This window comes from Protopterus annectens, chromosome 9.part0 (genome assembly GCF_019279795.1).
Source record: "Protopterus annectens isolate FY-2018-M chromosome 9.part0, PAN1.0, whole genome shotgun sequence".
In the NCBI taxonomy this organism is placed as follows: Eukaryota; Metazoa; Chordata; order Ceratodontiformes; family Protopteridae; genus Protopterus; species Protopterus annectens.
The window spans coordinates 1531171300-1531198578 of record NC_056743.1 but is presented as its reverse complement, the minus strand read 5'-3'; the positions used below and the strand labels follow the sequence as shown (position 1 = coordinate 1531198578).

Below are 27279 nucleotides of genomic sequence, written 5' to 3'. Positions count from 1 at the left end.
GTAATATTGCCTTTGGCCATCACATATCTACAGGAGTGAGGAAGTCATTCTATGTTTTGCAACTTACAAACAAAGATATGGTATCTGGGTTCAAGGAAGTCATTGTTCCGCAGTATTCGGCATTCATCAGACCTATTATTGAGTACAATGCCCCCTTTGATATGTACCTAACCAAGCATATCCAACAGCTGGAACTTCCACAGAGGTTCCTCACTAAAAGTACAGAGAGTAAGTAACCTATCCTGTGCAGAACATCTCAAGGCTCTATCTCTGTATTCCGTCTCCTATGGACTGTTGAGGGGAGATCTATGCCTGACATACAAGGCATTGTTAGAGCCATCTCTGATGGAGCTCCTACATATCCACAAAACAAAACAGCACCAGAATTATGCATTCTAAAGACTTGAACCTTGCCTGTGATATAAATAGGACCTGGTTGAGAGACAAGTACGTATCCCAGACACTACCCTTTCTCTGGAACAGGCTCCCCATCCATGAAAAGCAGAGTTCTTCCCTAACCCAATTGAAGTGTAACTTGGACAATTGGATAAGGAACAGGAAATTCAACCCTGGTTTGGCACTTATGTCTCTAATGGACACAGGCAGCCTGTAAATGGTTCATCTACCATGCCCCTGCTTGTAAATGTTTCTCCTCCCAAAGCCCCTGCTTACACTTATCAAGGGTACCAGAACTTATCAGAGATTTGGGATGCTAGGCTTGAAAAGGCCCTTGTGATTGTTAGCCTAGTAAACACTTATGAATCTAAGTTGATGGACCAAGATGCTATCTCAACCAACTGTAATATCTGCAGCTGGATAGGGGAAATCCTTTTGAGTCTGCATGCCTAATGATACAGGTGTAAATGTCCCACACTTGGTGTGCCTTTAACAAACCCATGTAACTTGATGGTTGCAAGATACCTGGGAGAATCGTGTTCATCCTTACAGCTATTAATTTTGCACAGTTTACTTTTCTTTTAGGGAGATGGAGTTGTAATTTTCTATTATGGAGGAATATCTGCCTGGGAAAAGTTTTGAAATGATTTATTGTGGCCTCATTTTTTTTATCACAAAAACCTGGCATTTTAACGGGTGTGTACACTTTTATATCCACTGTGTGTGTGTATATGTGTATATATACATAAATATACACATATATGTAATGGCAGAATCTAGACACAGAAAAGTGGTAATGTTTCTTTGTCAGTATTTAGAGTAACACACAAGACGTCCTTCCATATCACTGTCGCAATGTTCATAACCTAAGGGATCTTCTGCTCTGGATAGCCCAACATCCGACCAGTATACTAAGGCCTTTAGGCACCATAAGTCAGACGTATACTCTCTGAGCAAGGCATAGGGCATAAAGGTGACATACAGATGCACACACTCAACTTCTTTGCCACCAGTCAAAATGCTATCTTTGAATGTCTTTCTGAATTCCCTTCTGCTGTGCTGGTTACCAAGCCATGTTTCACATAAGTGCCCCATTGGGGCTGCTTCTTATATTTCCTTTTTATTTAATGTTGTTGGGTTCATGTCATCCAGAATGGGAAAATGTCAGTGGGGTGAAGCAGACTCTCCATGTAAACAAAAACGTAACACCCACAGGGGCAGAATCAACGTAAAAAGATACTGCAACCACAAAGTGCAGTCAAATCCACTATAAAGCAACGTTGAAACTTGAAACTGAAACCATAGACATCCAGGTTTGCAAATAATGTATATTTATTGGAATAAAACCACATCGTGGTTTTATTCCAATAAATATACATTATTTGCAAACCTGGATGTCTGGTTTCAGTTTCAAGTTTCAACGTTGCTTTATAGTGGATTTGGACTGCACCTTGTGGTTGCAGTATCTTTTACGTAGACTCTCCATGTAGACTGTCATGACTTGCTGACAGTGGGGGCATGACCTAGCAAATCATAGGAATAGCTGTTCAGTTTTGTTAAGAAGTAAATGTTTACAGAGGCTAGTTGACATGAGGACTCATTTACCAGTATATGGGTGATAAAAGCTGAAACGTGCCCATTAGAACATTATGGGATTCTTAAAGCAGGAGGAAAGGAAGGAGGGCAGCTGCTTTAGTCTAGCTGCAACATTTAGGCAGAGAAGAGGAACTTTATAGTCCGTGTCTGCTGCCTAGTGTATTCAGTATATCTCTATCAGTAAAAATAATTCCTTTTTAAGGCTTAAGATTTTGTATTCCTTATTGCTAGACCTTTGTGGACCTGTTCAGATAAGAATTAGTGTCTCCTCTGTTTTTTTGCTTCCCATGACCATATGCCATGTTCTGTCTGCCAGGCTTTTGTCCCCAAGACCCTACATGGTTGTCTTTCCTCTATTTACCTTTAAAACCAGTGACCAGCCTCCCCCAGACATGTTTCTAGGCTAGTGAAAGCCCAGAGGATCGTCTTGTGGTTGCTTTGGATTCATTTGCTGCAACTCTGCAGGAGGTAGTCATGGATCTGACTTCTCATATATCCTTGGAGACTTTAGTGGTGCAGCATGATACCTCTGAGATCATCCATGTGCAACCAACATTGGGCAAATCTGCATTGCAAATTGCGGTCTGCTACAGATCACCCTCCATGACCCAGGACCACCACTCCACCTTTCTGGAGACACTGGAAAACATGAAGGTCCTGCCGAACACCCTGATATTGGGCAATTTCAATGACCCTACCATTCACTGGGAATACAAACTCCCAGGCCCAGCGCTTCCTGGAATTCATCAACTCAAACACCCTGCATCAGCTGGTAAACTCCCCTACCAGAGGTGAAAACATGTTGGACCTGGTCAGTACCAACATGGGCGACAGGTGTTCCACACCGAAGGTCAACCAGTTACTGGTTGGATCAGACCATAAACTAATCACTCTGGATGTCCACACACCACCACCACCCCCAACTAAGGAAACCACAGTAAAAAAAAAACTTTTCTAAAGCAAACTTCACCTTACTTAAGAAAGAGGTGGTAAGTTTCACAGCCCCCACGCTAAAGGATAATGCTGCCAAAGATGCAGAAACCTTTACAAATGCACTCTATGAGCACCTACAGGGATGCATGGATCGTGCCATCCTTAGCAAAACCAAGACTCACTCCTCTAAGAGAAGGAAACCAGTTTGGTGGACCCCTGCCATAAACAAGGCTATACAATAGAAGGAGGAAACTAGTTCAGAAAAAAAGCAAATCCCAAGAAGGAAAGACATCCCTGATCAGTATCAGTAAGAAACTAAGGTCCCTCATGAAATCATCCAAGGCTAACTTCGAGAAGAAAAATAGCCAAGGATTCAAAAGATAACCGCAAAGCCTTCTTTAGCTATGTTAAGAATCTAAGTGGCAACTCACAGATATGCACTGAAGTAGTGCAAAATAGCACAAAATATACTGAAACTACTGATATTGCCATCATCCTGGCAGATAGATTCAGTGCAAACTTCCCTCTCACCTCCAAAAGGGCCCACAACAATACCAAAATGTGTAGTGTCCCAAAAATCACAGACACACAGGTGAAAACAGCCCTTTCCAAAGCCAAAAACACAGCGTCAGTGGGACCAGATGATGTCCCAGTCTGTGTCTTGCACGAACTACAAGAAGGAACTAACCCCATACCTAAACACGCTGTTCAACCTCAGCCTCTCCACAGGCTACATGCCCATAGAATGGCGCACGGCAACGGTTATTCCTCTCCACAAAGGAAGGGGCCACAACTGACCCTGGTAACTATCGCCCATTAAGCTTGACTAGCCTGGTCTGCAAGGCTATGGACACATCATCATGTAACTCATTAACAAAGACATTGGGAACCTCCAAACCATTGACCTGACCCAGTTCTGCTTTAAGGGCAGATCCAGCTTACTAAACCTGGTTGACTTTTTTTGAGACAGTCACCAAGGCCATTGACTAGGGAAAGGTGGTTCACACAGCCTACCTTGACCTCGCCAAGGCTTTCGACACCATTCCCCACTCTGGTATTACAGAAAAACTCACCAGCCTGAACATAAACCTCTACGTCACGAGATGGGTTGCCAACTGGCTTACAGACAACTCACACGGTAAGAACAGGTCCGACTCTAAACTAGTCACAAGTGGAGTCCCGCAAGGCTCGGTCCTGGGACCCCTACTGTTTGGCATATACTTCTCAGAAGTACAGGCAAACACAGGAGGACTATGGCTAACCAAGTTCACTGATGACTGCAAACTGGGAGTCATAATTGACTCTCCGGCTGACACGGACATCCAACAAAAGGGCCTTACTGAGACGGACACCTGGTGTCGAAAAGTCATGGCCTCAAGCTAAATGCCACAAAATGCATAGTCATCCTGTTTGGGAAAAACAAAACACCCACGAATTATCACATAGGTGGCAGCCCCCTTAATAGAAAAGAGGTAATAAGAGATCTGGGGACCCAGGTAGATTGTAATCTCTCCTTTGACAATCATATTGCCAAAGTAGTTGGGAAATCCTTCTGTGTGGCCCATCTAATTACTTAAAGGGTTTGCATCTAGAAATAGAGGTTATAGTGCCCCTCTACTAGTCACTCATTAGACCCATCGTAGAGCACAATGCCCCATTTGGGATGTACCTCACAAGATGCTTCCAACAGCTGGAAAGACCACAAAAGTACCTCACCAAGAGGATTACTGGCCTCAAACATATGTCCTATGCAGCCCGACTGAAAAACCTCTCCCTGTACTCAGTGGCACATCGCTTACTTAGAGGTGATCTCTGCCCGACTTACAAAGCCATGTCCAGCTCAGAATTGATGAACATGCTCCACCTAAAGAAATCCCAAGTCACTGCGAGCCATGCGCTTTAGTGAGCTAAACCTCACCACAACAGTAAATGGAACATGCTGGAGGGATAGATTCCTGTCACAGAGACTCCCTATGCTTTGGAACAAAATTCCAAACTACATCAGGCAGAGCCCCTCACTAACGCTCTTCAAGAGAAACCTTGACGAGTGGATGGTTAACAGAAAATACACCCCTGGGATCACTTCATTGACTCTGCTTGACAGAGGATCAGTTAATTAATCAATGGGGTGGCAAAAGCTGACACACTCTGGCTAGGCTTATAATGCCCTCGGGCAGATAGCCTAGTACCTACCTATGAACAAAAGTCTGCTCCTGACATTGAGGGGGTTCCTCGGCCGATTATATCTGATGGACTGAGGGGAATTCCACAGATATTTGTTGAGGAGGAGATCCCTACTATGCTAATTGGATGTTGACAGGGTTCTGATCCACCAAGGGTGTTTCATGAGGATATTCTGCAGAAAAAGAAACCAAAATCCAAGCAATATGTCCCCTTTAGTTAAGGATCCCCAATGTGAATGCAGGATTTTACTCTGAGGTTATTTAATGCTTTAATGACTTTAAAAGCCTCCTCAAGGGATGTCTGTGATTCCCCCTCCATGGTATTCTACTCCTCTTAAAAGGCCCAGGGCATTAAATTCTTCTGATGAGGATCTGGATTCTGGGGAAGAGTCCCTGGCTTGCTCTTGTCATATCCTTTCCCACTCAGACTGTGGTTCAGAGGAAGAGGATTCTATTACTCCAGGTTTTTCTTTGGAGGAACTCTTTGGGGATACTGTTGCCCACATGATGGAATTTAAGTGGGATTGGTAAGTCTGTGATGTTTAGAAAACTTATGATCTCTTCCAGATGGAATCTCCTAAGCCATCACGTGTTTTCCCTGTTCTGGCTGCCCTCCTGGATACCTTTTCAGCAGCTGCCATGACCCCTGATTCTCAGCCCCCTGTACCCAAGAAATCTGATAGATTTTACAAGGTGTCTGACAAATGTAAATTTCTTTATAAAATGCCCTTCTGCTGATCCTTTTACAGTATGTGTCTCTTTTGACAAGCCCTCCAAGCTGTTGCCTTCTACCAAGTTCCTTCCTTCAGATAAGGGTAGTAGAGCCATGGAGAGTCTGGGCAAAAAGGTTCATACTGCTGCCACTTCATCCTTTCGGGCCATTAACTACCAGACTCGTATGACCAGATGTGTTTTGGTCCTTTCTCTGGTTTCTAAGGTGGTGTCTGACCTTCCTGACTCTGTAGGGAGGGCTTCCCACCTTTCCCTGTTGGGCTATACCCCTCATGTTTCTCACTACTGTCAAATGCAGCTGATGCTTTTTCCAAGGCTGCTGCCTTTGGTTCTGTTATGAACTGTTGCTCTTGGCTTCATCTTCAGGCTTTGCCTGATGACAAAGCCAAAACTGTTGGTTGCTCCTTTGGATGATGGTTGTCTTTTTGGTGCTGATGAGCTTTTCAAGTCTTTCCATGGTAAGGGTAAAGTCTTACAAGAGTTTAAACATTTTTGTTTCCCCTGTTCCTAAGTTTCAGAGGAATTACCCCTCCAAATCTGCTTTTGTTCACTGGCAGTCTCATCCTCCTCCTAAGGAAAAAAAGGGTTCTAGACATATGCTTCCTGCTATGTCTGCTCCAACTCTTACATTCCAGAAACCTGCTTTGCAGGATAAGCTGGGTTCCATTTTGATGATTTGCTTCCCCTTTCCCTCCGCCAGGTTCCCCTTATCCCAGTGTCTTCCAAATTGGTTAAAGATCACAACAGACTCCTGAATTCTGCCTGTTATCCACCAGGGATATTTCATGTTTCCGAAATCCCTTCCTCCCTTTTTGGATATCCCTCAAACTCCTTAGGAATGACTACCTCTTTTCCCAGAGGTGCTGCATTCTCGTGGTTCAGGGCACCATTCAGGTTGTGACTTCTGTCCAGATGGGAAGGGTTTTTTATTCCAGATACTTTTTGGTTCCCAGAAAGGAGGGCACCTTTCCCAGCTCGACACCTTTCTCAAGATTCCTTCTTTTCAAATGTCTATTCAGACTCTCTCCCTTCTACCCCAGGCCTTTCTGGTCTCTCTGGATCTCAGGGATACCTGCCTTCATGTCCCCACCCATCCTCTCTTCAGGAAATATTTGATCTGATGTTGTTAATCTTCATTCCATTCATCACCGATTGGTTCGGTTCTGAGCCATCATAGCCAAGTCAGCCTCATACTAAAGCTCACACCAGCCAAAAACTTTAGAGCTAAGATTTACCCATAATCCCCTTCTCCATGTTACCTCCGATCTCGTTTGCTGCATTGCCGTAAAGCCGTGTTCAAGCCAGCTCTCAGCTAAGTTTTTGATATTTTTGGATATTTTGATATTTTTAAATAAGTGTTTTCGGATAGTGTGTTACTTTGCTTCGCCTATATTTTCCTGTACCTGTGTATCGCTAAGTCTCTCTTCCAACTTTTCTGTCATCTACCTGTTGGTAATCTTTGTACCATCGCTGGTAGACTCCCTTCTCTCTACGTGCTGTGGTAATCTTCTTATACCATTGTTGGTATTTTTCTAATCTGTTTTTTTCTTGTATTGTACTGTTTTTTGTTGGTATTAACATGTCTGATAAAAAGGGCACTTCTGGCTTCAAACAATGCCTGAAGTGTGGGAGAAAAATGCCTAATAGTGACTCTCATGATGATTGTGTTTGAGAGTGCCTCATCTTTCAGTACAACCACCTTGCTGCTCCTGTCAAGAGTTTAGCTCACGTACCTTGAGTGAGTGTAAAAATAAATTAATTTTTAAGGGCCTTTTCAAATCGCCTTTCTCAGAGGCTCTCTCCGCATTGGAGGGTTTACCCCCTCCTAGGAAAGAGAAAAAGAGGCCACATTCGTTCCCTACTCACTCTCTGGTGAGAAGGAACGACCACCAAAAACGAAAATTCCAAAGCTTTCTGCACCAGAACAGAAGTCTTTGTGTATGGCACCATTTTTGGTACCGTCTGTGTCTATAGTGTCTGCATTGACTTCTATGGCACTGATTGTGATTGATGCAAAAATGTTGACCTAAACCCCGATTATGACTCTGGACCTTTCCATGGATGTTGTTCGTGTTTCACTGTTGCAGTCATCACACTTGGGTTATCTGATGTAATGGTGTTGGCTGCATGTTTTATACCCCTGATGACCTGACCTCATGGAAGAGGCAACAGCATCCGACGCAGAAATCCCAAGACTCTGGTATTCGGGCCAACTGAGGTCTACCTGCAGGCAGATAACCCAAGTGTGATGACTACAACAGTGAATACACTTGAACATCTACATTTATGGTAAGTGTACACAACTGTACTTTCCTATAGCTCAGATGGGAGTTGCTGCCCCTATTGTCTCAGAATTGGAGACGGTGGTGCCATTAGACGTGTCTCAGAATTGGAGACGGTGGTGCCATTAGACGTGCAAGCATGGACCTGATATAATCTGTCTGTGGTCCTCTTCTTGTGACAGGCTTATAGTCCCTTCTTGGAGCATCCAGAGTCTCCTTTGGGGATAACCACTAGATCCACCAGGAGCCTCACCAAACTCGATATGGTGCGCCTTGTGAGCCAGTTGCTGACAGCCAGTGGGATTCCTTCTGATTCTAAATCCAAATCCTTTCTAGGACTTTGGTTTTCTGCTTCACGGACTCCATCTTACTCTCCTTCATTCTCCTTGCAGGTTTCAAAGCCATCGGCAATGATGCCTCTCTCGGCACCCCCTGCTTCATTGCTGATAGTGGATCTCACTTTGGTCCCTGAGTCATCCCTTTGGCCTTCGATTCCATTGGAACCAGATCTTCTTCAGTCCTGGGATTGGACTTAAATGCTCCTCTGTTCCGGGTTTGGTGCCGACCCTTTCTACAGTGCCGTCCACAGTGCCAGGAGCCCTGTTGGTACCTATCCAGCTTGAGCCTCCACTCCTGGGAGCCAGCTCAATGGAGTGGGATGTAAACCCGGTCCCGAGATTCATTCTTGGTTCCGGGATCCCATACCTATTCAGGCGGCCCTGCCTTCCAGGCAATGGAGAGGGCACTTGCCTCTGAGCAAGCCTTTGGCATTGGAACCCCTATGTTGTTCCCCCTGTGCTGCAGCTGTCACAGGCCATCGTCCTGAATCGAGCATGGGAGCCACAGGAGACGTGCCCTTTCCTCCAGGTCCTCCTCAGAAGCTCCCACTGAGGAAGTTCCTAGGAAGAAATCGTGCATGAGTAAGCACGTGGACTCACCTGAGGAGTCCCTCACCGAGGATACAGATTACGATGAAGGGGAAGGGTCCCTCACAATCACCCCCTGAAGATGTCTCCTTTGGAGACATCCTGGAGATCTTGAAACAGAGGGGTGATTGGAAGTTCAAAAAACTTCCTCGGAGGAATCCGTTTTTCTGCTGGCCTTTCGTGCTCTGCCATCTGCCTCCTGGGTGACCCCGCCTGCAGACGAGTTGGTTCAGCTTGTGGTGCAGCATGCCTGGAAGAACCCTGACGCTGTTTAAGCAATCCTCAAGAGACTAGACAAGATCCTCTCTCCTCCAAAGAACATCCACATTGGTCAAAAGGTTTACCAGTAGATGCTATTGTGGCGGCAATGGCAGCCACCACCAAGAAAGAGCTCGCTGAGGAGAGCCATACTGTTCACCCGCCTAACATGGAGTCCCGAGCGGTGGGCAGACTAGGGAAGTGAGTTTTTGCTTCATTGACCTTTGCTATTCTATCTTTGAACTACCTGGCACATTTCACCAGACTCCAGAGAGACATCTCTGAACTTTCTGGTACTGTGTCAGGAAAGGTGTTTGACTAGGTTAATGACAAGGTAGCCTCGCAGCTAGCGACCCTGGAATCTATTTCTAATTTGTCCATGAGGTTGATTTCACATGCAACTGAAGGGGGGGGGCTAGAGCTGCGAGTTCAGGTGTAGTTATGAGACATCACACCTGTGTGACTTCGCAGATCTTTCAAGTCTTCCTTCCGTAATGCTCCAATGGAAGTCTTCCCTGTTTGCCCCCTAAAGTAAAGGACACATTAGCCAGGTGTGAGCAGGACAGTAAGACCCTGTCTGCAGTTGGTGTACATTTCTCCACTCCTCAGCGTCCCTTTTACAGGAACCAGAGAAGTGGGAAAGTTTGGCACAAAAAGTCTCTGGGTCCTTTTCATGACACATGACGAGTTCACCACCAGAGGCAGAGGGAACTGTTCTTCCGGAAGATGCTCCTACAGAGGCAGATGGTGTCCCCGTAATCAGGGTTACAGAGATCCCTTCTCTGGACAGCCCTGTCAGCACTCCTGAAGAGCAGCCCGATTGCTTTCCTTTGGAAGTAGTTGGGGGACGTCTTTCTCTGCACCCCAGTGCCTGGCTATTACCACCGACTATTGGGTGCAAAAGATAATATCCAGAGATTACCAAATCCTATTTGACTCCTACCCAAAACCACCAAAATGAATCCCAGACTTTCCACCCAGTCTAAGGGAAGAAGCAGCTCTACAAATAGAAAATATGTACTTAGTCATCCAGAAAGTCCCACCAGATCGGATCCGGATTTTACTCTAGGTTCTTTTTGGTGTCAAAAAAGAGGGAACTGGAGACCAATTTTGGACCTCAGCTGTTTAAACAAGTTAGTCAGCCAGACAAAATTCCGGATGGTCACGGTTCAGTCCATTCTTCCCTTTCTGGAGGAAGGTGATTGATGTGCTCGATAGACCTTCGGGATGTGTATTACCACATCAAGATGGACAAACATTCCAGAAGGTTCCTTTGCTTCCAGCTGGGAGCCAATCATTACCAATTCCATCCCCTGCCCTTTGGACTCTCTACAGCCCCAGTGTGTTCAAATGCATGGCAACAATGACAGCTCACTTGAGACTTCAAGGATTCAAGGGGTTTCCATATCTGGACGATTGGCTTCTCACCACTCCCACCAAGCATCCACTGGTAACAGTCTTGCACTAAACCCTCTCTTTGGCGCATCACCTGGGAATATCCATAAACTGGGAAAAGTCCAATCCAACTCTAACCCAAACCTTGGAGTTTATAGGGGTAAGCTTCATTACCTGCTCTTGCTTGATCTCTCTCCCCAGATCACAGTCTTCAAAGTCTAAGGATCCAGCTCCAAGTGATACTCTGCCACAACTTGGTTCATGCCCGATAGGTCCTGCAGCTCTTAGGGTCAGTGGCAGCATCTATATCTATAGTACCCGTAGCAAGGTTTCACATGAGACTCCTACAGTGGCTTCTGTTGACCCTAGTGGTATCCAGATCAACAACTGTTATCCTTCCAGATTCGTACTACAGATCAGTGCAGACTAGATCTTTCTTAGTGGATGAAGCCAGACAGAGGACTTTGGAGCCGACCCTTCCATCCCCCTCAACCCAGCACCATTGTGACCATGGACAAGTCTCTGATAGGGTGGGGGGGGGACATAATCAGGGGAATGACTGTCCAAGGCACATGGTCTGATTTAGAGGCCAATCTGTATGTAAATGTTCTAGAACTAAGGACAGTGCTTTTGGCGTTGCAAGCATTTCAGTCTGCCCTTCCTTCGGGAACAGTTGCTGTCCAATCGGACAACTTGTCAGTAGTTTGGTACATCATCAAACAAGGAAGAACGAAGTCCTATCCCCTATGTCGAGAGGCCATGAGAGTTTGGCAATGGGCAATAATTTCCAATCTCTTTCTGATAGCAGCACGTATCCTGGGGAACTCCAACGTGATCGCAGACAAGTTGAGCAGATGCATTCTCCTGCCTCACGAGTGGTCCAACTTAGCGACAAAGATCTTCAGCCATTGGGGCCAGCCTTGCTGTGACCTATTCGCCTTCCCATCCAACCACAAATGCAGCAACTGCTTCATCCTAATTCTCCCACAGGGGGAGTCCCCGAGTAACACACTTATCCACGATTGGCCTGCAGGACTTCTTTACGCTTATCCTCCCATTCCTCTGATTCTTCTAGTTCTGAAGAAAGCTCTTCGGTTGAATAGCAAAATGATCCTCATAACACCATTTTGACATCGACAGATATGGTTCCCCTTTCTCTGGCTTATCTTCTTTGCAGACTGTGGACCTTGGATCCAACTCCAGAGCTTATATCTCACCCTCAAGGGTTGAGCCACCTGAACTTGTCCAGTCTCAAGCTCACAGTTGGCTTCTCGACTTCCAAAGATTGCCAGGCATTGTAATATTTCCTCTCCCGTACATGACATTCTGGCTTCGCATAAACCATCCACTAGAAAACCTCATACTGACAAATGGAAAAGATTTTCGATTTTGTCTAGACAAAGAGAACGAGATCCTTTTTCTGCACCCATCTCTGCTGTACTCCAGTTACATGTCTAACAACTTTGAGGAGGGTGCTGTTGCATCAACTATTCTTGTTCATTTAGCTGCCATTTCAAATTTTCATAATGGTTTTGGTGACTCATCTTTAATCTCTCATCGTCTGTGCAAAACCTTTTTGAAAGGAATCTATCATTCAAGACCTCCAGTTAAGCAGCCCACAGAACCCTGGAGTCTCACACTTGTCTTACAATCCTTGACACGACCCCTGTTCGAGCCAGCAGCCACGTGTGACATCAAGTTTCTGTCCTGGAAATCTCTCTTGCTGATGGCTATTACTTCAGCCAGATGCATTTCCAAGTTCCAAGCTCTTTGTACGAAGCGTCCTTATTTGATTTTTCACAAGGACAGAGTATCACTACGGACCAACCCTTCATTCCTGCCAAAGTAATTTCGGAGCTCTTTATTAATCAGACTATTGATTTGCCTGTGTTTTTTCCTAATTTTTCCAGCAAGGGAGAGTGTCGTTTACATTTACTGGATGTTAGCAGACAATTGAGATTTTACTTGCAGAACAAAAACAATCCGGAAATCAGACCAGTTATTTCTTTTTCTTGTCAAAAAATGGGAAAGTTAGTCTCTTAAAGTGACTCTATCCAAATTGCTGAGTGAGTGTGTAATTTTCATTTATAACCAAGTAAGGAAATTTGTTCCTCCAAACATCAGGGCTCACTCCACTAGATCAATGGAAACTTCTGTGGCGTTCCACTCCAGAACTTCTGATAGACATCTGTGCAGCAGCTACATGGGCTTCCCCCCATACCTTTATCACTCTTTACAAGTTGGATCTGGTCTCCAGGGGAAGGGGAGTCCTTTGGTTCAATGTGCTCAGGAATGTTCTTCCATAGGGCCACCCCTGGATATAAGGTAGCTGGGGACTCTGTCCTATCAGTGATGAATGGAATGAAAATTAACAACATCAGATAAAGACGTTATGTCTTACTATAATGTTCCATCTATGTTGTTGATCATCAATTCATCACGTCCCACCCTCCTTTCCCCCTCCTAGAGGCTCCTGGGGGATATTTGGGTCCACTTCCTGGGCTAAGGTTTTTGCTCGGAGATGTCCTCTGGTTTACTTGTTAGGGCAAACTCGATCTGACATAACAGGGAGAAGGGGATTGTGGGTAAATCTTAACTCGAGTTTTTGGCTGGTTGAGTTTTGGTACAAGGCCGAGACTGTTCCGAGGGCTCAGAACCGAACCCATCAGTGATGAATGGATGAAGATCAACAACACTGATGGAAAGTTATGGTAAGACATAACTTTGTTTTTCTTCCTTGCATTTTCAGTTCTCTGTTTTGCCCTATGGTCTCTACTGCCCCAAAGGCATTTACCAAATTCCTTGCTTGTTGCAGGATTGGAGGAATTTAAATCTTTCCCTGTCTGGATGATCTGCTCACTCAAGCTCCTTCCCCCAATGCTCTGCAGTTTACTATTTTTCCTGTTGCAGAATCTCGAGTTTAACTTCCAGAAATCTGCTCTGACAGCTTCTCAGGATCATATTTTTTCTTGGTTGCAGGCTTTAGACAATCTCCTCGTTGGCATCTCTGCCTGACCCCAAGGTCATGTTTTTACTGCTTTTCTCCTCTTCCTCTTGTTTCAGTCACTGCCAGGGACTTTCTCAAGGTCCTTGGGTTCATGGATTCCACCATTCCCATGCTCCATCTGGCCAGGCTCCACATGAGAAAATTACAGTGGTACCTCAAGATAGTGTAGTTCCAACATTGCCACTGCCTGGACTTCCCAGTACCCTTTCTTCCTTGTCTTAGCTTGAGCTTCAGTGGTGGAATCAACCGTCTCTCAACATGAGGCTTCCTTTCCAGGCTCCAGTCCCAACTCAAGCACGCTTTGCACATGGCTCATACAGTGGATGAAGGCTTCCTTTGGCCTTCTCAAAGTTCAGGCTCTCTGGCCTCTTTATCAGAGGTAGGACCACATCAGTATAAAGGAGATGAGGGCTCTGCTTCTAGCTCTTCAGGCTTTTCATTCCCTCTTTTATCCACAGCACCTCAAAATTTTCACAGACAATGCCACAGTGATGAGGTACGTCAACAATTAAGGTGGTACAAGGTCCTGTCATCTTTGCAGACTAGCTGTTCAGGTCTGGGATCTCACTGTCCAGTATCAAGTGACTCTTCAGGTGGTTTACATTCCCCTTGGGGCGCAGTCTAGTGGCATACTGTTTGAGCAGGTCTAGTACACAAAACTCACAAATGCATGCTTCAAAGAGATGTGTTCCTGGACATAGTCCATCATTGTAGATCTTTTTGGCTCCCCTCTGAACAGACAGCTTCCTCTATTTTGTTAGAATACCAATCCTCTGGCATGGAAAGTGGGCACCCAACTTTTTCTTGGAAGGGGGAGGTTTCTGAACACCTTCCCTCTTCTGCTACCATGAGTCTTGCACAAGATCGTAGAGGACTCTCCCATACTCTTGCTAGTTACTCCCTTTTGGCTCAGACAGCATTGGTTCTCCCTTTCTCACTTGGTCAGGGGCAATCACCCCAAGTTACTTTACTGGCTGGATCTTCTCATACAAGACAAGGAGTCTCTTATCCATCCTCGCTTGTCCCACTCTTCAACTGGTACTGTGGATAACAGTGTTTTTATCCCTTTTAAGCAACTGTTTTCTGAGGATGTTTCTGGTCCTGCAGAAGGCCAGAAAACTCACTACCAGGAAATCATATATGTGCCAAAGAAGCAATTTTCTGACTGGTGCCTTTCTTACATCAGGATCCCCTAGCTGTGTGGGTTCCCCTGGTTCTCTATTATTTGTATGATCTGCTCCTTGCTGAAGTTAGCATATTCTTCAGTTAACGCTCACCTGTCAGCAATTTCTGTTTCTCTACCTGCGACTCTTTCACTGGCCTCTAGATTTGAGGTCAAGCAATTCTTAAAGGCGACCTTTGTATCAGGCCACCCAGGAAAGCCAGTGCCACCTTCCTGGAACCTCAGTTTTGTACTTGAAAAATTGACTTTGGCTCCTTTTGAGCCTGCTTCTTCAGCTTCCTTGTAACATTGTACTTGAAAGACTGCTCTTTTGGCCCTCCCGTCAGTTGAGAGAGTCTGAACTACAGGCTCTCGTGGCTGTTCCTCCTTTCTTAGTTTTTCACAGAAACAAGGTGTCTCTTTGTACAAATCTTTTTTTATGCTCAAGGTGGTCAGTGAGTTGTCCCCTTAATCAGTCTACTCATCTTCCTTCATTTTTCCTTCTCCACAGTCTGTTAGTGAGAAGTTTCTTCACACCTTGGATTTGTATAGATGGGTCAGATGTTAGTTGGATAAAACTGAAGTTATTTGCAAATATGGGCAGCTTTTCATTTCTTTAATCTCATGTTTTGGGGTTTCGCGGTTTCTAAGAAAACCAGCTCTTCCTGGATTTCTAAAGCCATTTCCTTTTATTTTCATGGTAAATGTTTCCTCTTCAGTGAAAGCTCATTCTACCAGGGCTGTTACCACCTCTGGTGCTTTTTTCAAGGGGCTGGATACCATTTCCATCCTTGATGCTACTACTTGGTCCTGTGTTCGTACTTTCACTAAGCATTCCAAGGCCAGAGCTGGCTTTGCCAAGGCTATACTGCATGGGTTTCTGAGGGCTTTTCCTTGATGTTCTCCTCCCAGGTTTTCTCTTGAACTTTTGTACTCTCCCTTAGGTTATGAATGCTGCAACAGTGATATGGAAGGACATAATACAGTTGTATAAAATCTTACCATAACAGTAAGTGTCCTTCACTTCATTGATGCAGTATTCACTCCCTCCTCTTGCCCTCTCTGCTCTACCCATTATTTTCTTGCCGTCCTGGCTGAGAGGCTGTACTTTTTTTTTTCTTCTCCTGGATTCACATGTTCTTCCTTGTCCCTAGGGACTCTGTTCTTCCTGGGGCTTTTCCAGTTCTGAGTGTGTGTCCGTATGTCACCTTTATGCCCTGTGCCTTGCACAGGGAGCATGGGTGTGATATATGGCGCTTATAAGTACTAAAGGCTTTGGTATACTGGCTGAACGCTGGGCTACCCTTGGCAGGAGATCCTGTATTATGAATACTGCAACAGTGAAGAGAAGGACGTGTGTAAGAGTTTACACAATTGTACTTTCTGGAAGGTTTTTGGGAAAAGAGGTCATCGTGCAGCAGAGGAAAGCAGCAAGGATTAAGGCTGAACAGTGGTGGTGTATGAAGACTGTGTGTGTGAATCCCCCCCCCCCCCACTGGAAAAAAATGGAGATATGAGGGGATGTGATATGGTTATAGAATAATTTAAACGTGTACAGGTGAAAGGATAAGGACATTGCTGGAAGGGTGGGGGCATGGCCTATCAAATCATAGGAATAGCTGTTTATTTTTATTATAAAGAAGTCTGTGTTCAGAGAGAAGGATGGTTGACATGAGGACTCATTCACCATAATGTGGGTGTTAAAAGCTGAAACGTGTGCCCCTTAAAACATTATGGGATTGTTGGAGTGAGTGGAAAGGAAGGAAGGCAGTTGCTTTAGTCTAGCTGCAACATTTAGGCACAGAAGAGCAATTTCATAGTCTAGCTGCTACTTGGTTTATTCAATACATCTCTGTCAGTAAGAAAAGTTCATTTTTATGGATAAAATTCTGTATTCCTGATTGCTAGACCTTTGTAGACCTGTTCATATAGGAATTAGTGTTAATTTTACTGTTTTGAGCTGGACTGCTGTTCATAATGTCTACCAAACATGATGGCCTGAACTTTGATTCCAGGAGAAAGAGCAGGATTTGGGCAGCACATCCTAAATAACTTCCCCTCATGGGTCCCACCTTCTTATGCCACTGTCGTAAACAGCCCAGTACTCATTGTGCAACTACATTGCAGTGATGATCCATAGCATAAAAAAGGGTACTAGTTGAGAAACAGCTGCTGTAGGTTGAGGTTCTCTGGAGATGGAGTGTCAGGGCAATAGCCCACTCAGCTACCTCAGCTGTGGACTTTGAGATTTCTTTTGACAGATGGGAAAGGTCATCCTTCTGTTAATCTGACTTTTTTTTGTTATACTTGGGGGAGAGGTAATACTAAGGTAGGGAATGGCAGCCATTCAATTTGAGGGTTTTATCATTATGCATTAGTGACTAGGATGGATTCTTCTTGTGGATAACCAGATGGACAACACAGCTAAGAAGCTTAAGTCACAAATCTTCAAGTGGTGGTGATGGTGGATAGTTCTGCAGCAAGACTGTACTCAGGACTGTCAAACTTGAGGATCTGGAGTTAATAGGCGATGCATATTTTTTTCCCCACAGAGACTGTGTTGCCCTTGATAACTTGTCATTGTCCAAGTGGCTAGTACATTGCTTCATGTTCTTTCTTTAGAAATTGTATCGACTTCTGGTTAATGCCATCAGAGGAACATATAGCCAAGGTGGAGGCTGTTTCCAGACCCTTGCTGCAGGAATGTGTTTATTTTAGATCTCTGTCATAGGCACTTGTTTTCTCATCAGTCTGTTCTCTTTCTTGTCTTCAGGAAGCTTATTGGAATTCTGTCAAGTTTGAGGCTCACATAAAAAAAAACTTTCTCTTAGAGCATCTTTGAGAGGGACCCCTGCACTGAAAAGTAAAAAGTTTTTGTTGTAATTCTAATTGTTTTGCAGATGAACTTCAGCTTGCATGTGAGGGTGAAAAACTAGTCTGTTCAAGATGTTCATCATGCATACAGCTGCAGTCATAACAGATGGGTTCTCCTGCCGTCTGGCGGGTCCTCTGTCGGCCGAATTCCAAAGTCTAGGTCCGGCGTCTGTTGTCGTCGCTTCTTCCCTGACGTCAGTGTGACAGGGGTATAAAGGAACCAGCCGACGCCATTTTCCTCGTTCTTTCTTGCCGTGCGGTGCCCGAAGCAGAAGCAGTTCGCAAGTGCCGGTCGGCCAGCTCCTGAGATTACGAAAATTTTGAAACCGAAGTCTTCTTGAAAGCTAAGTACCCCATTGGGGAAACTTTTCTTGCTTTAGACCGATGTCAGACAAAGTTAATAATTGTATTTCTTGTGGGAAGCAAATACCGCATAAGGATTTCCATTCCCTCTGTATACCTTGTTTAGGCCCAGACCACGACGTCTCGGTCTGTCGCTTTTGTGCTACATTCAATAAACGCACCATTAAGCGTCGGGCGGAGTTCGCCCAGCATTATTTTGGGAAAACATTTAACTATATTATGTCGTCGGATACTCAGACTCCAGTTTTGTCTAAAAAACGCAAAGATAAGGACCAACACACGAGGTCCACGGCCTCTACCGACACCATGCCAAAGCCGACTACACGTGGTCCGGTTCTCAGCAAGGCGCCTACGCAGCCCCTGACTACCGACGACACTTCTTTGGCGGTGTCTTCTGTGCCTGAGGTCACAGGCTCCTCTGCCCACACCCCGACTACAGATACCGAAGCCACTCTTGGCGTTGAAACTCAAAATGTGGACAGGTCTACCTCCACTCAAGGTGTCTTCAGACCTTCCTCTTCTTTCTCCATCAAGGCTTTCACTAAGTCTAAAGCTACCATGCACTCTAAGAGACAAGCTACACAGGGCCCATCTCCAGGCCCCATGCTTAAAAAACAGATGCTTAAAGTAGCTGAGGATTTAATTACTCTTATCAGAGGTTCTCAACCCCCACCGGACAAAAGGCCCAGAGTGGAGGAAGATTCCCCCTCCTCTGATCAGGGCTCCATTATTTCAGAGCACTCTGATGATCAGGAACATTCTTACTCCCCTTTTGAAGACTCTGATGCAGAGGAGTCCATCCCTTCTGTATCCCCCCAGAGGATTTCTCATTTGGGGAAACTTTGCATACCTTAAGGGAGCACTTCCACTGGGAAGGCCAAGATTATTCAGATTACAAGAAAAGGCTTAGGGAATTTCTCTTGCTACCTCAGCACAGGCCTCTGGCTATACCTCCTGTCTTGGACATCCTAGATGATGTTTACTCGGAGGCCTGCCTTAACCCGGACTCTCTGCCTCCAGCTCCAGTTAAGTCTGACAGGTACTACAGGGTTCCTGACTCGCACCAATTTCTGTACAAAAGCCATGCTGCTGACCCAGAAACCATCTCACAGGGCCCCAAGGAGTTAAGGCCTCCACTGCTAAAAATCCATTACCTTCCTAGAGAGATTCCAGATCCTTAGAAAGGTGGGAAAAAAAGGTATATACCTCGGCTACCTTAACCACGAGGGCCTTAAACTGTCAGTTCCATATGCTAAAATACCAACAGTTTTTGTTATCACAATTGAAAAGTAAAATGTCACAACCTGAACAACCAGACTTGAAGGTGTTGCAGGATTTGATGCATAGTGCAGAACAAGTGGGTAAGCATACCTTACAATGTGGTTTTGATGCTCTAGAGGCCTCATGTAGAGCTGCTGTTACAGGATCAGTCATACGTAGACATGCCTGACACAAGGAACTAGCCTTGCCTGATCATGTCAAAGCCAAATTACTAGATGCCCCTCTTCAAAAGGATGTACTATTTGGTGCTAATGCTGAGGAGGTATTAAGGAAAATGGAGGAAAAGGCTAAATCAGTGCAAACTGTGAAAGATTTTCTACAGGTACAACCCCCACTTTTCAGTAGAAATTGGCCTTCCAAAAATTGGTCCTTTCCTGCCACGGACAGACCCCAAAGAGGCAGATACAGGCGCCCGAGGGGTAGAGGACAATCCCAAGGATCGTTTAGAGGCAGACAATGGCAAGCTCCTACACAAAGAGGTGGTGAGGATAACTCGCAATCTTTCAGAAAGCAAACCCAATGACTTTCCCCTTTGCATGCCAAGCCAGTCTCAAATGGCAGCCCCCTTAAGAGGAAAGCTGGCATTATTTTCAAAAAATTGGCATATTGTCACAAAGGACAAATGGATCCTGGACATTATAAACAGAGGCTACAAATTCCATTTTCACACCCTTCCAAAAATGAGAGGCATGCCAAACCTGCCACACAATCAAAGGGCAGAGGCACAAAGACAAATTACAGATCTCATAAACATGAAAGCTATTCAAGAGGTACCTATGCACAAACAAGGTCAAGGTTTTTATTCCAGGCTATTTCTGGTACCAAGGAAGGGAAAAGATTGGAGACCTATTTTGGACCTATCCATCCTAAACACATTTCTACTCGTACCAAAATTCAAGATGCTCACTCTACAACAACTTCTTCCCATGCTGGGCAAGGAGTCTTGGCTGGTAACAGTGGACCTCAAGGAGGCATACCTGCATGTCCCAATCAGACAAAATTGCAGAAGGTACCTCAGATTTCTTGCAGGTTCAACCCATTATCAATTCTCTGCATTGCCCTTTGGCTTATCTACTGCGCCCAGAGTATTCACGAAATGCCTGGCATCAGTAATTGCCTACTGCAGACTTCAAGGGATGCAAATATACCCCTATTTGTACGACTGCCTGATCCAAGCGGACAGCAAGCACATTCTTCTGAAACATCTGGCTTATGTAATAATGTTGTTGAACTCTCTGGGATACACAGTCAACAAAAAGAAATCAAGGCTAATACCCTCTCGGAAGATAATTTTCCTGGGTTCCAACTTGGACACAAACACCCAGATGGCCTACCTCACGCCAGAGAAGCAGGGGCAGCTAATTCAGTACTTCAGAGCACTAGCAAATTGCACCAGGCTGACTGTAAGGAAAATCCTACAGGCTCTGGGATTCATGGCGTTTGCATCTTACTAATCCCATGTGCAAAGCTGCACATGAGGAAACTACGATGGTACCTGAAAAACATATGGTCTCAACACAGCCACAGTTTGGAAACAATAATACCACTAATTCCATGTCTGCAAAAGGAATTTCTGTGGTGGGCTCAAGCATGCCAAACAAACACAGGTCTTCCATTCAGCAAGCCTCAAGCAAATCAAGTCATCACAACAGACGCCTCGGACTACGCCTGGGGGGGGCGCACATGACAGATCGGTGCATTCAGGGCAAATGGTCCCAAAAAGAAAAGCACCTTCACATCAATCAAAAGGAAATGCTAGCAGTAATAAATGCTATTATAGCTTTCAAGGACCTTCTACAACCAGGTCAACTATTGATGAGAACAGACAACACCACAGTTATGTGGTACATAAACAAACAGGGAGGAACACATTCTTAACCCCTATGCAGACTGGCCATGTCACTTTGGAACATGGCCATGGACTTACAAATGGAACTACAAGCACAGTACTTGCCAGGCAAGGAAAACACGCTGACAAGACAACCTAAGCAGGAATATGACAGATCCACATGAATGGAAATTGCATCCAAAAGTTTTTACAGAAATAATCCAAGAATGGGGAAGGCCAGACATAGATCTCTTTGCCTCCCACAAAAATCACCAATTGACAAAATTCTGCTCAAGGATTTTCCATCCAAAGGCCTGGAGAGTGGACGCTCTTTCAGTTGGACATCAATGACAGTTTATGCCTTCCCACCTCTTCCTCTGCTGCCCAAAGTTCTATTGAAAACCAGAGCAGACAGACCAAAGATGATTCTCATTGCTCCGGACTAGCCAAGGCAACACTGGCTCCCACTCCTGAGGAGCCTGACGCATTCCCCACCATGGACCCTGCCTCTAATGCCTCTTCTTCTGACTCAGCACAACTTCAAAACTCTTCACAGCCAGCTAAAAACACTCAGTCTAGCCGCATGGAAGATTCCTTAGCATCACAACAGACCCTACTCTCCAAGGAGGTGCAGGATGTCATTTTGGAGGCCAGAAGGCCATCAACTAGAAAAGCTTACTCCGCAAAATGAAAACTGTTTTGTTCCTGGAATGAGAAAAAGGGCCAGGATCCTGGAAAACTGAATTTACCTCAAATACTACAGTATTTGGCTGAGCTGCTAAGCAGTGGACTTACATTCTCCTCCATCAAAATCCATGCCTCAGCCATTTCTGCAGAATACAACACTGATCCACCTTTATTCTCTCACCCTCTCTTAAGACAGTTCCTCAGAGGGGCTAAGAATCTAAGACCTCCAAGGAAACAACCAATACCTGTTTGGGATCTTAATTTCATTCTGGAAAAACTGACCTTGCTTCCCTTTGAGCCAGCTGCCTCATCAGATTTGCAATATTTGTCCTGGAAAACAGCTTTCCTTCTGGCTATCACCTCAGCTCGTAGAGTTTCAGAACTATAGGCTCTCATGGCTGTGCAGCCTTTTATCATCTTCCATCAGGACAGAGTTTCCTTACGAACCAACCCGTCCTTTATGCCCAAAGTGGTATCCAAGGTAGCTTTAAATCAGGCCATACATTTACCTACTTTTTATCCTAATACTCAAAACAAAGGGGAGAGATTACTACATTCCTTGGACATCCACAGACAACTGCGGTATTATTTGGACAGAACAAAGCCTTTCAGAAAATCAGAACAGCTCTTTGTGTCCTATGCTGTAGGAGCTCAAGGAAAGCCAATTTCCAAACAGACAATCTCAAAATGGATAGCCCACTGCATACGCTTTTGCTATTCCTTTCATGGCAAAACTGTACCTACAGGCATTAGATCTCATTCCACCAGGGCCACAGCCACCTCTGCAGCTTTCCTCAGAGGAGTTCCTACCAAAGATATTTTGGAAGCAGCCACTTGGAGTTCTGTGCATACCTTCTCCAAGCACTACAACCTACCATTATACTCCAAAACTAGAGCAGGCTTTGCCACTGCAGTCTTGCAGGGCATTTTGGCTCCTCCTAGTTCCACCTAGTGCCTACCACCCCTTTCTTAGCTTTGGGATTCTACCCATCTGTTGTGACTGCAGCTGTATGCACGATGAACATAGTAGAGTTTTGTACCTACCATAAATGTGGATGTTCGAGTGCTAATACAGCTGCAGTCCAGGTTTCCCTCCCTCCTTCCCCTCTTGGGACAGGCCTATAGGCTAACACATCCTCATACAACCTGATTGGGGTATTCATTTATGATGTATTTGCTTGCAACTACTGTATTTTGATTATATTGCACTGCATTATTACACCAATTTATGTATTGCCTTCCTTCTGGGGGCACCTGACATCTTGGGCAAGTAAAACTGAAGAAAAAGGCATCGGCTGGTTCCTTTATACCCCTGTCGCACTGACATCAGGAAAGAAGCGACGACAACAGACGCCGGACCTAGACTTTGGAATTCGGCCGACCGAGGACCCGCCTGACGGCAGGAGAACCCATCTGTTATGACTGCAGCTGTATTAGCACTCTAACATCTACATTTATGGTAGGTACAAAACTGTACTTTCTTGATGTTCTTTAACCTTAGATATGGGTGCTGTACATGGGACAAATGTGGTCCCCCTCTTTGAGTGTAAAGATTTAACTGCGAGTCCCATAAAGAGGGCTCATAGTGGAAATATCCAAGTGTTGGTACCCACTCCATAGAGCCCCCCTGAATGATGCTGATGTGCTGAGTTGGATTTCATTTAATACTGCCTTTGGGAAATGTACATTCTGATTTAAGCAATTGTTCCTTCATTTTTATTTTTAATCTATGTGCAAGATCTGCTATTTTGAAGTAATGTTAAATACTTGTAGAATAGTAATCTTTATATTTCATTTGAACCAGTTTTGATACCGATTAAATATTTTTCGAAATTTCATTGTAATCTAAACTTTGCGCTGATTCACCTAGTTTACAGTGGTTACAGGTGAGAACATGACGTCAATGTGCTCCACAATTCGCTTTTATTCACTGCCACCACCCACTTGCTTATCAGACAAAAACTGTATGTTGTAGATGGTAAACTTTTAACATTCTGAATCTGTAGCTTTGAGACGCGAGCAATACTTTGACTGAGGTGCTGCTTTTTTTTAGTAAAAAGGTATGCTTTGGAATAATGTGTACCATCTAGCCACTACTAGCGGCTTATTGCTTCTAACAGTTTTATGTTGGTGTCTCCCTTAATGCCTACTGTCTGTACTTTCTGATGACCTACCTGTGTAGAAAGGTATAAAGCTGTGTGTCTGTCTTCTCTGGAATAATAGTGATGGTAGGGGAAATGTTCCAGTTTGGTCCACCTTTAACACCCACCTTTGTACCACACACACACACCCGGCCTGTGCTAGGATCCTGTAGTCAGGCAAGAAATCCACCATCTTCCCCAGAATGAGTTGACCAACTTTAAAGTTGCATATTGTCAACCCTCCTAATGGCTTCTAATTTAGAGTCTGAAAATTGTCTTTGCAATCCTGTATAAAAAATAGTGAAAATTTCCCAATGGTGGCATATATACTACTGATTTAAACGATTAGCATCTTATTCCTCATAATCCCTACTACCAAGATAAGGTATATAGGTGTATTCCTCAGAAACCAAGGTACTGCAGTCTTGAAGTCAGTGTATACAAGTAGCAATGGTGTAGTAGTGCAGCCTCTCACGTTGGGGCATGAAGGGAGTGAACCCCCTCCTAAAATGCTTTCAATGGTATAACTCACTTTTTCTTTTTAATTTGAGTTGCCATATTGTTTCCAAAGTGCCTGGACTCTCATTTTAGGTACTGTGCTTCCATTGTAGTGAGTCTCCCCCTCCCAGTTTTTCTTGTTTCTAGGCAAGCTTATTTAAAGTACATTGCATGCATAGTTAAGTACATTAATATGCTGTTTTTGCAATGTTGGATAGTTACCACATTTCTTAAATTTCAGAGGTCGTTGCTGATGACACACCAGCAGTTCAGGCAGTTCTAAAAGCAGATACCAAGAGGATAAAACTGCTGGACGAAGAGAAGAGACTACAAGCACGGTTAAATAAAGGTGATGACAGTGTGGGTGAAAGGCTTGAAAAGGTGAGCAGATGGCAGAGGCTGTAAAATAATGTGTGGTCTAACTTTGAAGCTTTTTAATGGTTTAAATAGAATGGCCTTTAACTATTCTAGCAAGAATTCATTACTTCAGCAGAATTATCTGTCCATCTGCTTTACATTTACACATGTGATGTCATTACTAAAAAAAAAAAAAAAAGCCAGTATGTACCTCTTGCAATCAAACTTCAAGGAATCAAGTTTGGTAAGTTCTGTCATAGGTGTGTTTCTCAGTCAGACACATTCTGACACTGTTTCTCAGGAGATCCTCTATAGCACTTATGCAGAGAGCCAGCTGCATTTGCACACCTCTCCCTTTAAACAGTCTGTTCTTTTTTGTCACTTCTGCATTTTCAATCTAAAGCCCAAAGCATGTTTGCATATACATCCCATTTTTGTCTAGATATGTCTATTTCTGACCATTAAATTGTTGGCCAAGGCATGTATTTATCTTGCTTAAATGATGTTTACAGGAGGAGTGGCACACCAGGTGTTTATCTAAGAGTCAGCAGTTGAATGCTGTCACTAGAAATGTAGGTTGAAACTTTCTGCACTGAGTTGCTTTCAGGAGAAAGGCTATGGTTATGTGCTCCTCGCATGGAGATGAGCAAGATACAATGGTTTACCTTTATATTGTCGATCACACTTTGTCCACCGGCCACTTAATCGACTCATTTAAGCGAACCAAAAGTGCGAAAAATTTTAAATGTCGAAAATATGTAAAATTTTTACATTTCCGACCGTGCCACACCTCCACATCAAGTGCTACTGTGGGTCAAACAGGGGCGAGGTTTTGTCATTTGCTTATTGGGAAGTCGACGGAGACATTCGCACTTCAGTATTCGCGGAAGTCGTTTTGCCCATATTGGGATCGACAATGTAAAGGTAAACCAGATACAACTGCAGTGCATAGGTAGAGCACAGGTAGAACTGTCCTCTTGGAGATGCATCTGTGTAAAAAAAAAGGACTTTTAGGTCCTGCATGTGCTGGGGCCATCCTTGATAAGTGAGAGCTTCAGCCTGAGGTAGACTTCAGTGTTGTTGCAGGCACTGAGAGTCTAGAAGTTGATGCACCTCTAGCTTCTACTTTGGACTATACATTCTGGAGTGTTTGTGTTTTCAGCCCCTGGTTGTTGTTATGGATCTTGGAAGTTGTCTGACATGCTCTTGCATACTCTGGTGTTTCTGCTTCCTATAGAGTAAAGTTCTGACCATGGATTTGAGAGTACTTTGTATAGAGGCCAAATACCATTCTCGCCAGTCTGTTGGGCAACATGTGGGGAGCGCTGAAAACTTGTGACTTAAAGCATAGACATCAGATAGCATCCATAGAAAATTTGGCCTGAGGTAAGTTTCAAATCCAGCACAGTGATCTCTTCTCCTCATTTGGCTTGTAATGAGGGCTTACTTTAACATATTAGGTTTTCAATGTGGAATTCAGTCAACTATACAAGATGTAATGAAACCCCTACCACTCGACATGATTTTTTTAACTTTGAATTTCAAAGCAGACTTTGCCTGGAAGATCAGTCCTCCACTTCATTTTCCTGACCTTCAGGTAAGAAATGTCAGTAAAAGAGAGGGGTATATCCTTCATTCTAAATTGTTCTCACTCTTTGTTAAGAAAACAGAGCTCTTCTCCAGCTTATGTTTTTTAGTACTGCTTTAAAAAATCTGTGTGCGCGCTTGGGCTGGGATACTTGTCATGTTCTCTTCCTCCTTTTTTCATTGATTTAGGAACTATTTTAGAACTCTATGCATGTATGGATATGTTATGGCACATCAAGGTAACCTTGCTCTCTACATGCTCTGTCTTGGCCCTGGTGACCAGCCTTTGGTTGAAGTTCTCAGCAAGGGTGCTTCAGCAATGCACATTATCCAATGCATATTTGCTTATTGTTCCTGCTTGTGGCTTTGAGTTATGGCCAGTGGCATTAGCCATTTTCTGCCCCATGTGCAAATGCAGTCATGAGCACCCTTTAGGAGTCTGCTTTTAGAGACATCCAGTTGTCATTGAAACCTTTGAGAGCTTCAGTGACCATGTGTGGTTACAGAACTGACATCTTAATCAAACCATTTACTTGCTGGTCTTTATCCAAAGCCTTAAAATTCAAATGAGAGGGCCTTGCATTCTTTTGATGTGAATAGATAGCTGAGAGATTCTGGTACCAGAGAATCAAAGAATTGAGGAAAAAACTGGTCATCTATTTCTCTGATTTGCAAAACCAAAGGAGAGCAAACCTGTTAGCAGGTAAACCTTTTCCAAATGGTTAGCACAGTGCATTAACGTTTGAGACTTGTTACCCATGATACAAGTAACAAACGTACTAGGGTTCATTCT

General features: G+C 44.3%; 1 protein-coding gene across 1 annotated transcript in view; it reads left to right on the top strand.

Moving 5' to 3' along the window:
- ABCF1 (ATP binding cassette subfamily F member 1) overlaps positions 1–27279 on the top strand; it is a 1329408-nt gene that overhangs the window by 158984 nt on the left and 1143145 nt on the right. The window contains exon 6 of the mRNA XM_044082281.1: positions 24784–24923. Coding sequence (XP_043938216.1) covers positions 24784–24923 — 140 coding nt within the window. The remainder of the gene's footprint in view (positions 1–24783; positions 24924–27279) is intronic.